Source organism: Cupressus sempervirens, chromosome 2 (assembly GCF_028749045.1).
Source record: "Cupressus sempervirens isolate cs-2001-9-10 chromosome 2, ASM2874904v1, whole genome shotgun sequence".
In the NCBI taxonomy this organism is placed as follows: domain Eukaryota; kingdom Viridiplantae; phylum Streptophyta; class Pinopsida; order Cupressales; family Cupressaceae; genus Cupressus; species Cupressus sempervirens.
The window spans coordinates 466,741,256-466,754,333 of record NC_143119.1 but is presented as its reverse complement, the minus strand read 5'-3'; the positions used below and the strand labels follow the sequence as shown (position 1 = coordinate 466,754,333).

The window sequence follows — 13,078 nt, the reverse complement described above, 5'->3', positions numbered from 1 at the left end:
GTTAATCTCTAAAAAATAATAATGAAAACTATAATAATTAATTATTAATATTTTTTTGATAATAGATTATTTATTATTTATTATTCATTTATTATTATTGTTAAGATTAATTTGAATCTAAGATCTCGCAAGCTCACAATTTTACCAATGCCTTACAATTAATTATTAATATTGATAAGCATTCTACATCATATCAAAATATTAAAATAAAAAATTTAAGTGAATAGAAAAATAGATAAAAATATAAAGAAATATAAATATTTTTAAATGTAATAAATTAAACTTTAATCATTTTTTTAACAATAGATATATATTTGACAATAGATGTATTTAAGATATTAGGCCTAAATAGTAAAACAAATATCGAACTAGAGAAAAAATTAACCTCTCTAATCCTACGTGGGTTGCCCCCTTCGCGGCTTTGTAATATAAGTTTGGTTTTTCCCCTGCTGTAGTCTTCTCCTCTTCAGAATTTTCTTTTTAAATTGGTGTATTCTTCAGTCATTGAGCCACTTTTGGTAACCTGCGGAGAACTAGTATAATTTTTATCTATAGTTCGATCCTGGGTCGGATAATATTTAGTGCAGGAGCTTCCAGGTCTATGGACGATCCTATGCCACCAAAAACAGTGGTAATTTATGGTTTTCAGTTTTCTGCTTCTCGTAAGGTTGCTTCGGAAGTGAATCCCATACGAAGGGTATATGATTCTTATATTTTATAGACCATCTATAGGCTATAGCTGTGCTGCAGGGTCTTCAAGTTGCTTTAGTAAATCTGAATCAAGTTGCTACTGATCAATCTCAGTTAAAGTGGGACATGTTTAAGAAAATGTGATAAGAACTATGTATTATGCTAGATGAGTTGTGATGCTATATGTGTGTGAGAGAGATTAAATGCATGCTACAATAGTATCTATTAGAGATGTTTATGATAAGTTATATATGGGAAAATTGGATAGCGTGATTTATTCGCTTTATGCTATATATAATTGCTTATAAATGGATGCCTAAACCTTAACGTTTTCTTTTTCTTTTTATTAATAGCCAGTGATTGTCTTACTAATTAAATGCACTGTTTGTGATTTTCTATCATTGGCATCACTGGGTTGAGATGTCACGAGCGACTGCTATTTCTTTTAAGAATGTAGTCAATATGTAGAGATTTCCTATGATTTGTTGCAGACGATTCATTCCTCGAAGCTGATTTGGAGGGTTGTGCTATTTTACAGAGCTCACCTCATGCCTTGCCACAACCTTTCTCATTCATTTTGTGTGCGGTGTTTCACCCAGTCTTTGATAGACTTGGTTTTTGTTTAGTTGGACATTTTTCTTTCGGACTGTGTGCTTACTGTTTCTTCTTAGTGGTTTCAAACCATAAGGGTTTTTTAATTTTCTTGGAGCCATATGGTAGGCCTCTATTGGGTGAGGATAAGATTTGCAAAAGAAAGAACAAGGTTTTTTCCGCCTATGACTGTTATTTGGGGGTTGTGGGTTGATGACTTCCGTTTTAGGGATAAAGAGAGAACAAACTTGATGAAGAAGATGAGAACACAGCGAGATAAAAAGAAGAACAAAGTAAGGGAATGAATAGTGACACGAGAAGAAAATAATAAAAGGATCTGATATTTATTTAAGATAAAGGCTATGCTAATCAATCAATTGAGTGAAAAACTATAGGATATTGGAAAATTGCTATAATGCTTGAAGGCTGAAGCAGTGTGGATTTCTATTATAAGCAATTTGTATTCTACTGTATAGAATTAAATAACTTAGATTCATTTATTTTTTTGTTTCCAAATTGTATATCGTATGTGTTTAGTCAAGTTTGGGTTGCCAGATTAGGTCATTTTTCAATAGATTCATTGGTCTAGGCTTCTTTAACAGTGTAGCTCAGCTTCTCTATCTTCTATGAGTTTTCAAATAAAATGATGTATGTTTGTCAACATGTATTGTTTCCTTAGGGAAGACATTTTTTGTTCTCTTTGCTAGCTTGAAAACTCCTCAGTTAATCACAATAAATTACCATGGCCTCAGTTAGACAAACTTCTAAATTTGTTAGCATTCTCCTAAGTAAATCACTTCACACACCCCCACTTTTCTACTTTGTATTCTAATTTTGTAGAGGAAGGTGAAAAAACTACATGCCTTTTGCTAATCGAAGAGATTGCTCTTGTTCAAAGCTTAAACACATAATCTGATGTAGATTTCCTGTCATTCATGAATCCTGCCAAATTCGGGTCTGAATTTCGGAACATCCACATAATCAAATCTCTTTATTTTTTTGCCATATAGAATTCCACAAAGTTGATGTTCACTTTGCAAGTCTTAGTACTCTCTTTTCTGTTATCCAATGTTTTTCTTTTAGAGCTATCATAAATTGAGATATATAGCTGACTATTTGGATCGAGTTAGGCCTATATATGTTAGATTAAACTGCCCACAAGTTGCCTATTGATTGATTCATTTATCTTTTTGGAATCATCTTATCTGAAAGTTTCAAACTTGTCTCCATACATAGATAAGATTGTGTAATCTACAATCCCGAAGCTGTCTAAGAAATTTGACACATCGTCTCATGTGTGAAAAAAAAATGTTTATCTATCTGTCAAACTTCTATACCTTAGCAGATATAGTGGCCTAAATGTATCATGCAAAATGTTGAACATAGATCATATTTATAGATTTGGTAATGAGGTGATATAGGTAGCAAGGCTAGAGCATAAATATGTCGCTAGAATCATTACATCACTGCCCATGCTTTTGATGCACAGGCTGGAATTTGAAGCAGTGTCAAATGTCAAAAAGCAATGCCTGAGTGAGCGCGATGGAGTTTGAGTGAGCGCGATGGAGTTTTGTATAAATTGGCATGCATTCCACATGCACTGCATTTGGTATAATGGAGCGATCGAAGCCAAAGACCATGTGTATCCATCAAAGGTGTCTTGTGCACGAACAATAAACTTGATACCAAGGCAAAGCGATGAATCTAGGATTCACAATGGGAGAAATAAATTATGAAATATTCATCTTCTCCAAAGTTATAACTATGGAGATGCCATTAATGATTAAAAGGGCCCGAGGGATATTAAAGTGCTTATAATAATAAAAAGATTAAAAGGTGCTATTACTAAAGGTTTGTTTAATTAAGAAAAGATTACTTAGAAGAAAAGTTGTATCCTTTCATAAATGAAGGGACACTTTACTTCTATTTTCAATATATAAATAGAAGGTGGTCAAAGTTCTTTTGAAAGGAATATTCAACATCTTTTATAAGAACAAAAACATTTACTTGTACGGAGGGATAAGGAGTTTAATATGACTTTGTAATATAAATTCTATTATTTTAGTTTAATAATAAAATAAAATATTCTATGTTTATTAGTAAAGGCGTGGAGATTTAAATTGCAGATGAATCGTCCTTTGTAATTTTTTTTTTGAATTTTGTATACAATTTAAATGTCAAATAAGTGGACATGGTTATTTAGCATTTTAAATTGGATCATCACAAATATTGTGAAATATATAGTAATTTCAGTATTTGTGTCTAGTTTGTCTCCCTACCAGAGGAGTTAAAGTTAAATCTGGACTAATTTAAGATTGCATAAATATTTGATCTGTCGCATCTTGATTATTTAGTTGTTGGCAGTAAAGTGTGTAAAACATTATAAAGTGGTACGTGAAAATTCACTGAAGTTGACTCTATTGCCCAGATGAGCAGAGGCACTAGTCTTTCTATTATTGAAGTAAAAAAATCTTTATATTCCTTCCTACAAACATCAAATCCATTATTTACAAATATTTACAATTCATTCAATTCAAACACTTAGCATCCAGTTTTCATTTTAATTGAGTTCCAGGACCTTGCCAGCTGGAGAACTCGAGAAGTTTAAATTCGCTATAGAAAAGCCTTGAACCAGACAGTCAGTATTTGAGGAGAAGGTCTACCTGCCTAGGTGTAGCAGAGCCTGAAGTGTAAGGGAATCTAGAAGTATTCCCATTCGTTGGTCAGAACTGATTGAGAAGTCCTATCGGAGAAGTGGCAGGCTCTTGGATTTCCAATTTGTGGTTTTGGGAACCAACAGATTGGCGACTCCACTGGGGAACTATCCATCATATATTTTGGAAGTTTACCTAGTTTGATTTACAAGAGATTTTGAGAAATACTACTCGCCCCATCTAAGTCCACCAACAGATTGGTGACTTTGCTGGAGAGAATTGCTCGCAACAAGTGTTGTACAGTTACCCAGAGTTTCAAATTCCGTAAGACCAAAATTAGATAGGAGTTATATCAGTTTGTTTAGAAGTGTAGTCTGTTGGAAGTGAGAACCTGGAAGATCAATACATTCCTCGAAAGAGGTGGCAACTCTATTCAATAAAGTTTCAGTTGGTAGCTCTGCTGAGAGAAAAGACTCGGAAGGAAATGATTTCATTACCTAACATGGACAATATGTACTATGATTAGGAAGCGGATCTATGTTACACCATGGCGGAAGTAGACATACAACCCCTTGATGCCTTTTTCAATCTAGAAAGATATGAAGGCGAGACATCGACACATTTGTTTGTAAGGATGTTGAATATTTTTTAGGATGTACCTTCATACATCATTCCTCCACTCAAGGAATTGATAAAAAAGTATTGTGAGTTGGGAATCTCACTAGATGACCCGGATTTGAAGCTTCTCTTTCAAATAATGGATGAAAGTTTAAGTTATATATTTCCTTTGGATGCATATTTGAATTTAGAAAAGCAAGAAGATGAATCTGCAACACAATTTTTTATAAGGATGTTTAATGCTTATCAAGAAATACTTTCAGAATACAGACCTCCATCATCTCATCTTCTCTACAAGATGCGGAATTAGGCCTCTTATATGATCATCAATTTCTTAACTTTCTCAAACTTATGGATAATGAACTAGTTGTAGAGGAAAACGAATTTAGGACTGAAGTAACATATGAGTCTAATGATATTTTAGACTTAAATGGAGAAGAAATTGGTGGACAGTCTGAGGAGGAATCCGATTATGATGATACCTGTATGATATCAAATGACTGTAAATGTGAAAGTGAGGAAGATGATTCTTTGAGTGTGGAAGAAATTTCAGCCTTGTTAGATTTAGAATATCAAAAACATGTTGAAAGAAATGGTCCAAATTTTTTCTCAATCCACCAAGGTGAGCAAGTTGATGGATCGGTACACACTTAGGAGGTGCTAGATGAAAGAGATGATCATTCTGAGGAATCATATAGTGAAGTTGAAGTAGAACATCATATGGTGTATGAACAAGAGGAAATTTTAGAAGACGATGTTGATGAAGACATTAGTCTTGTTGATGACACATTTGCTGATCTGGATGAAAGCTCTCATGATAGTATGGCTGAATTCTCTATATTCTTGAACCCATTGTTCGAAGAAGAAGTAATAGAAGATAGGTCCAAATTTTCTATGTTCTAGAATCCTTTATTTGAGGAAGATCTTCCATGCAACCAAATCCGTCAGCATCATGATGAAGACAGTAGGTTTGATTTTGAAATTGATGAAACTCATGAAGTGTATTCAGAAGGTGAAACATCTCTCGGTCCATCCTATGAGAAGGAGGTACATCAAACATGTGAAGTTGAGGTGGAATCAGCCATGCATAATGGGGAGGATATGTTGGAGAATAGTTCTGAAAATTTTCCAAGTATCATATTTGACGGAGTTCCTGATGAGGGAGAGGTAACATTTCTCGAATATGTACTATCTTCAAAATCTTATTGTGGAGATAAGCAATGTCTTGAATATATAGATAGGTCAGATTGTGTACATGAAGATATCCAAGCAAAAGAGCTTCATTTAGCCACTTGTAGGGCTGATCAAATGCAAAAGAATCTTCCATTCAGCAAAGAATGTAGTGTACCTATTGATTTCTCAAAGGCTGAACATAAGAAAGATACCATAGATTTCATTTATGAAGTAGAAGCAGTTAGTATTATCAATGACTATATTTCACCTAAGGCAAGTTTGAAATATCGGCAGTACACTGAAATGATGAAGGGAAAGCATGCTATAATCATAAGGAGTAGGTTACTACATGATCAGAATAAGGTGTTCGATAGAGGAAAGACACAATGTTCACTTTTGGGGGGCCTGGGGCCACCCAATCTCACCTTGCATCATGTAAAGCATGGATGCTCGGTCTGCTCCTCCAGAGATAGCTAGAATCTCATTATGCCCACAAGGAGCATATGTCCCCAATGAGAGCCACTGATGGAGCCCAAAATTCTAGTCACCATTTTTTATCTAGGAGAGTGAGAAGACATGAAGAATCTCTTAGCATGAAACATTGACAAAATGACTAACAATTAAAGTGCAGTCCTAGCACAATGAAGGCAACTTTGAAAGCCATGAGATGTAGAGTTAGACCATTCAAGCATCATAAATATCCAGTACAATAGGTTGCACCAAATAAAAACATCAATAAGCAGAAAGTGATGGAATTAGCATAACTCTACCTAAGTTTAATTTCATTGGAAATATTCATGGGGTCTGCCATCATACCAAATCAATTGTATTAGCATAAAGAAAGGTGTATGTGCATGTATTTAGTGCCGTTGTTTGGGAACTGTCGAAACACAACAGTGCTGAAGAAAGTAGTTAGAAGTCGTAATTGTTTCTAGCAAGAATGAAGGAATGACGAAATCTTCTGCCATCTAGTCAGTGTTTTGATTGGTTTTCATTATAAGCATCGGTATATTGAAACGAAATAAACAAAATGATGTGTGGAGCAAAGAACTTTCCAATACGTTAGATTACATATGAACGATGGTGATTTTTCTAAACAACATTCAATCCAAAATAAGTATTGATAAACACCAGATGGCAATACTTTACAGGCACAAGAGGAGAACGAGTGCAACTAAAGCAATCTAAGGAAGGAAGGAGCCTGCACGTATAGTTTTATATCCAAAATCCGCATGCGAGTGTAAAAGCTTGCCACACTACATTCTCTCGCCATGGTATTCCGTCCAGGCCCAAACATGGAGATTGGTCCAGATGCGATTGCAAATCAGTCAAATGTCAAAAAGCAATGTCTGAATGAGCGTGATGGAGTTTTGTATAAATTGGCATGCATCACACATGCATTGCATTTGGTATAATGGAGCGATTGAAGCCAAAGACCATGTGTATGCATCAAAGGTGTCTTGTGCGTGAACAATAAACTTTATACCCAGGCAAAGCAATGAATCTAGGATTCACGACGGGAGAAATAAATTATGAAATATTCATCTTCTCCAAAGTTATAACTATGGAGATGTTGTCAATGATTAAAAGGGCCCGAGGGATATATTAAAGTGCTTATAATAATAAAAGATTAAAAGGTGCTATTACTAAAGGTTTGTTTAATTAAGAAAATATTACTTAGAATAAAAGTTGTATCCTTTCATAAATGAAGGGACACTTTACTTCTATTTTCAATACATAAATAGAAGGTGGTCAAAGTTCTTTTGAAAGACATATTTGACATCTTTTATAAGAACAAAAACATTTACTTGTATGGAGGGATAAGGAGTTTAATATGACTTTGTAATATAAATTCTATTAATTTAGTTTAATAATAAAATAAAATATTCTTTGTTTTTTATTAAAGGCGTGGAGATTTAAATTGCAGATGAATCGTCCTTTGCAATTATTTTTTTGAATTTTATATACAATTTAAATGTTAGATAAGTGGACATGGTCATTTAGCATTTTAAATTGGATCATCACAAATATCGTGAAATATATAGTTGTTTTGGTATTTGTGTCCAATTTGTCTCCCTACCAAAGGAGTTAAAGTTCAATCTGGACTAATCTAAGATTGCATAAATATTTGATCTATCTCATCTTGATTATTTAGTTGTTGGCAGTAAAGTGTGTAAAACATTATAAAGTTGTACGCGAAAATTCAGTGAAGTTGACTCTATTGCTCGGATGAGCAGAGGCATTGGTCTTTTTATTATTGAAGTTAGAAAATCTATATATTCCTTCCTACAAACATCAAATCCATTATTTACAAATATTTACAATTCATTCAATTCAAACACTCAGCGTCTAGTTTTCATTCTAATTGAGTTCGAAGACCTTGCTAGCCGGAGAACTCCAGAAGTTTAAATTCGCTATAGAAAAGCCTTGAACCAGATAGTTAGCGTTCGAGGAGAAGGTCTACCCGCCTAGGTGTAGTGGAGCTTGAAGTGTAGGGGAATCGAGAAGTATTACCATTCATTGGCTAGAACTGATTGAGAAGTCCTATCAGAGAAGTGGTAAGCTCTTGGATTTCCAATTTGTAGTTTTGGGAACCAACAGGTTGCATGATAATAATTAATAAAAGAATTAATTATTATATGCTTAAAGTTTAGCGTAAGTAAACTAGAGATAATAAGTGACTTAATAATTAAATCAATATGATTTAATTAATAAGAAAATAATTTATTACTCTAACACCCCCCCTTAAGATAAACTTAGGGAGTAGCTAAAAACCTAGAAACTATTGCTGAAAGGAAATTGGGTCTCGGCAACAAGGCCTGATGAGGTAGCCAAGCACAACCAAATCTCTTAAAAGAGGAGAAATAGAGAAATCACATGGGAAAAACCCTACTTCAAAAAGAGATGGAAAGAATGTTCCAGAAGATAGGAACAAAAAATGATCATGAAGAACACCACTGAAGCATGAAGCTGCAAACATTGTCTAATTGTTGATATGAAGAACCTCCACTATATAGAACATGTCCAGGTAGAGAAGACTAAGTATGAAGAGCTGATCAATCAAAGATGGAAGGTATCTTCATGGCCTCCAAAAATAGGAATGAAAGCATGTCTATATGGTAAATGATCCGTCTCACCAAAATGTAGAAGTATCCAGCCATTGCAATCGCCTAGTACATAGGATCAAATACTGAATACATAGCTTAGTCCATCGAACCAAGAAAGCAATAGAACCAACATAACCCCCCTCTAATGCTGAGAGGTAAGACATGAACACTGAAACTAAATGCAATATCTCTTGCAGAAAGAAGAATTAGGAACGTCGAGAGTGCAAAAGAAGTACAAACACCTATACTGGCACGTGTCATTGACACATCATGAGGCTAATGCCGTGGAAGGAACACTAACTTGACAAAGGAAGATGACGAATATGGCCAACATAAAACCCCCTAAGGCACTTTATAATGTAGTGCAAGTACAACAAAACACAAAGATGTCCAAGATCCCGAAAAGCAATAGAGTGGCACTTTATCTCAGTGCGTTTGCAAAAATACTACAAAAGGATGTCAACAAAGATCAAAAGAGACATAAGGTTGATACAATAAATAGTATAACCAATGAAAAAAATCTGAAACAACAAAATCAATCCCCAGACCTGCAACAACCAAGATATCTATCAGAATGCAAATAAACTAAAAAATTGAATGGGTGTGCCTGAAGCAGAATCTGGAAAATAAAATGTCTCAAAATATGTCTCTCGGAGTGCAAAATAGAACTTCTGACTTTGACAGCCAAAATGTAATGACCCTTCTTATAAAGGCCACTGAAACCCTCAAACTGAACTTAGGAATTTTGTCAAACACTTGGCATGTAACGAACAATATTCAAAATATGGCAATTTCAGATTTGATACTTTCAGAATATAATCGCAGAATTACAATAAATATATAAAGCCTTTGAACGATATTTCAATTACAATGCAATAAATTCTGAAATTGTTTTATTACCAATTCTGGACTGATTATTACAATGACTGTATGACAGCAAATTTACCCAAAAATTGACATATATTTCAGAATGCAAGAACCTGGTTTGAAGAACTATGGAAGAACACCACGTTCTGATGTAAATCGTTGATGAAGACCTCCAACCACACCCCCAAACTGTCCTTAATTTGCAGCTGCTGCCCAAACTAGCAGGGCCGTACCAGGCCGTACCTGTACGGCTGCTAGATAAAAATAATACTAGGGTTTTGGGACCCCCAAATGCAAGGAAAATGGGCGCCTAGGGTTAGGTAGTAACCCTGTAAAACCATAAAAAATAACTCCAAGGGGTTGAGGAGATATGAGCAATTATGTGGTTCCGAACCCTGCTTTGCCAATTCTGAAAAAATGCACCTATTCTGTCTTCAAACTCTTGTCAAATGCTTCTCCAATGATAGGGCAAATCTGAAATCCTTTTTCCAACCAAAACAAACCCTAACAACGAATTCTCAATAAGCTCCAATGAGATGGCTGAATACCAACTCCAATTATGCAACAATTCAGGTGATATTTCACACCCTCAAAGTCGCCAATCCAAGGGAGTGATTCGTTCCCAAAGATCGAATAATAATTTGCAGATCCAAAGTCTACAAATGTCTTCACAATGAAGAAGTAGAAGAGTTCTCAAATCCAAGCATGTCCAAATGAGAGGCCCAGCCCTCTATTTATTCACTTTTCTAAGAAGTTGCTAGAACTTCTAGAAACATCCTTTATAAATTCTCATTATAATGCACTTTTTATAATAAAGTAATTTTATAAAATAAAAAGTGCAACTCAACTTAAAATTATAACATGTGGGCCCCAATATCACATAATGATAAAATATAACCTCTTAACACTTCTTCAAGAGCAAGATATGACCATCTGATCCACAGAATTGACTCTCTTTCCACACCATTTGCCTACGAGAGTCTGGAATAGGCAAATCCATGATCAATGCCATGTCGAACTAAAGAGGGGACATTACACAAAACAGGCCACCAAACAACATAAAAAATCTAAATAAACTACACCATCATGATGAGCTCGGAATCAACTTTTCGACACTTCTTTTGAATTGAAAAATGGAGTTTTGATGACCAAGTTATGGCTAAAAAACCACACGTAGGTCAAAAAATCGCTGGAAAAGTAAAAAAAAATTGCCTCGGGATTTGTGCCAAACACATCGAAAAATGACCTTAATAGTATAAAAAATTACCTCGGGAAGCATGTCAGTTCCATACCAAACGGTCTTGATTTGTGTGCCCAAAAATCTTGATTTTTGCGTCAAAAATCACAAAACCACCGCATTGAGAAACGTGCCAAAATCCCAATTTTCGAACAAAAAATCTTGATTTGCGTGCCAAAATAAAAAACTACTGCATCGAGAAATGTGAAAAATTTAGAAAATTGTTGACTCGGAAAACGTGCCCAATTTGGGAGCAATATCAAATAGCCTCAACTTCCATGTCTAAATTGGACAAATTTTATATGAAAATAGGGGTTTTTGGGCACTCTAAGCTCAACGGTGATGTTTGTTTGGGCTCAAAGTGCACCAAAAAATGGTGACCCCCTAGATTCAATATAAAAAAACTCTAAAAAATGAAACCCTCTGAAAGAAAAAATATAGATCTAAAAGCCAAACCAAACTTCTCATAAACAGAACAGGGACACAAAGATCTGGAGCTCTGATATTATGTTGAAGTTGATGAAAGGTCAACCCCACAACTCCCAAGAATAACTTGCATGCAAACACCTGTTACAAAAAGAGAGAAGCAAAAAACTATAGAGATTGGAATTTCCAGATCCATAGATGAGACATTCTTCATGAACAAAAAGAAAGATTGCTATTATCAAAAGTGAATTAAATTACAAAGAGATCAATCCTTATATAAGGAGATCAAAATCCTAATAGAAGTCTAACCTAGGTTGCATGATAATAATTAATAAAAGAATTAATTATCATATGCCTAAAGTTTAGCTTAAGTAAACTAGAGATAATAAGTGACTTAATAATTAAATCGATATGATTTAATTAATAAGAAAATAATTTATTACTCTAACAGATAGTGGAGTTGTCCATCAAGGAAGGAGGTCCTCATTCATCCACCTTGCACAAGCATTCAAGTGCTCAACCCTTTAAAATTTCATTCACGAATCTATGGTTTGACACTTGTAGATCTATTGCATTTGTGGAGACATCCTACATTGTCATTCTATTATTCATACATCTACAAGCATCTATACATCTTTTTGGATAGCGGATCCGGATCCATCCATAGAGATTTGGTAAGTAACGTGAATATTTACATTTATCTTATTTTTACATTCTTTCTCATTTCAAGGTTAATTCCTAAATGGGGGCTTGACCAAGGCAACCCCCACACCACCCCCCCCGGCCCCCCCTCCCGACAAATTACCATTTTTCTTGTGTGTAGGTGCAGATCTACAGGTTTTTTAGAACAACGAATTTGGATCTCAGAACTAGGGTTTCAGGTCTCTGGCGGAGTTCCAGATTCTGGAAGTTTGTGTAGAGTAGGTCAAGGTCGACCTCAACCTTGACCCAAGTCATCTTTGGCCTTGGAAGTCATCCTTGTCTTGAAGCTTCCAAACTTTTAGAATCAATAATTTCATGTTCCAGGACCTCATATTCAAATCAGTTTCAGTTTCTGTCCCTGATTGCTACTCGGTGTTCAGATTTGAAGTGGTCTCTCCTGTTGATCCTCAAGGCGAGTTTGGTCTCATAGTGCTTACTTTGATGCATCAGATCTGATCCTTTCAAGTACTTTGCTGTCATGCATTTTACATTACTTGCATTTCAATTAATCAATCTACTTTTATTAAATTGTGATGCCTTCTGTTAGGGAAAGTAGGAACAAAACCTAAGAAACTTCCATAGAGAGGAGATCATGCATTGGTACTTCCCTTGTACTAATGGAATCTCCCTTTTGGAGGAATCTTGGCATTCCTCCTATAAATGTATGTGTGCATGTGGTACATCCCATTTTCATTGCGGTGTATCCCATTTTTTAACATTACATTTTCACATTCAATTTTTTAGGAATTTGAACATTGTGTTCGTCTTTTACATCCAAGGAGGAAAATCCTTGTCATTTGGAGTTCTTGGAGGATGAAAACTCTCATCTCCAACTTGGGTGATTCCATCAAGGGATTGTATTGGATCTGAATTTGTGTTCAATGGACTTTTTATATTAGATTTGGAGTGATTAGATTTGTGCAAATATAAAGATCTTGATTTACATTCTTTGTCGATTTTCAAGATTTATTTGCTGTTATTAAACATCATTTCATGTTAGATCTTCAGTGCCA

At 34.9% G+C, this 13,078-nt stretch overlaps 1 protein-coding gene across 6 annotated transcripts in view; it reads left to right on the top strand.

Moving 5' to 3' along the window:
* The first annotated feature begins 358 nt into the window (after window positions 1–358).
* LOC149573067 (Polynucleotidyl transferase, ribonuclease H-like superfamily protein) overlaps window positions 359–13,078 on the top strand; it is a 204,049-nt gene continuing 191,329 nt past the window's right edge. Inside the window, exon 1 of one of the 6 annotated variants that reach the window (XM_089814244.1) lies at window positions 359–631. In XM_089814244.1, the coding sequence (XP_089670370.1) occupies window positions 602–631 (30 nt within the window). In that variant the 5' untranslated portion in view covers window positions 359–601. The remainder of the gene's footprint in view (window positions 632–13,078) is intronic. The other 5 variants (XM_089814245.1, XM_089814248.1, XR_016360026.1 and 2 more) reach the window with 5 other exon arrangements.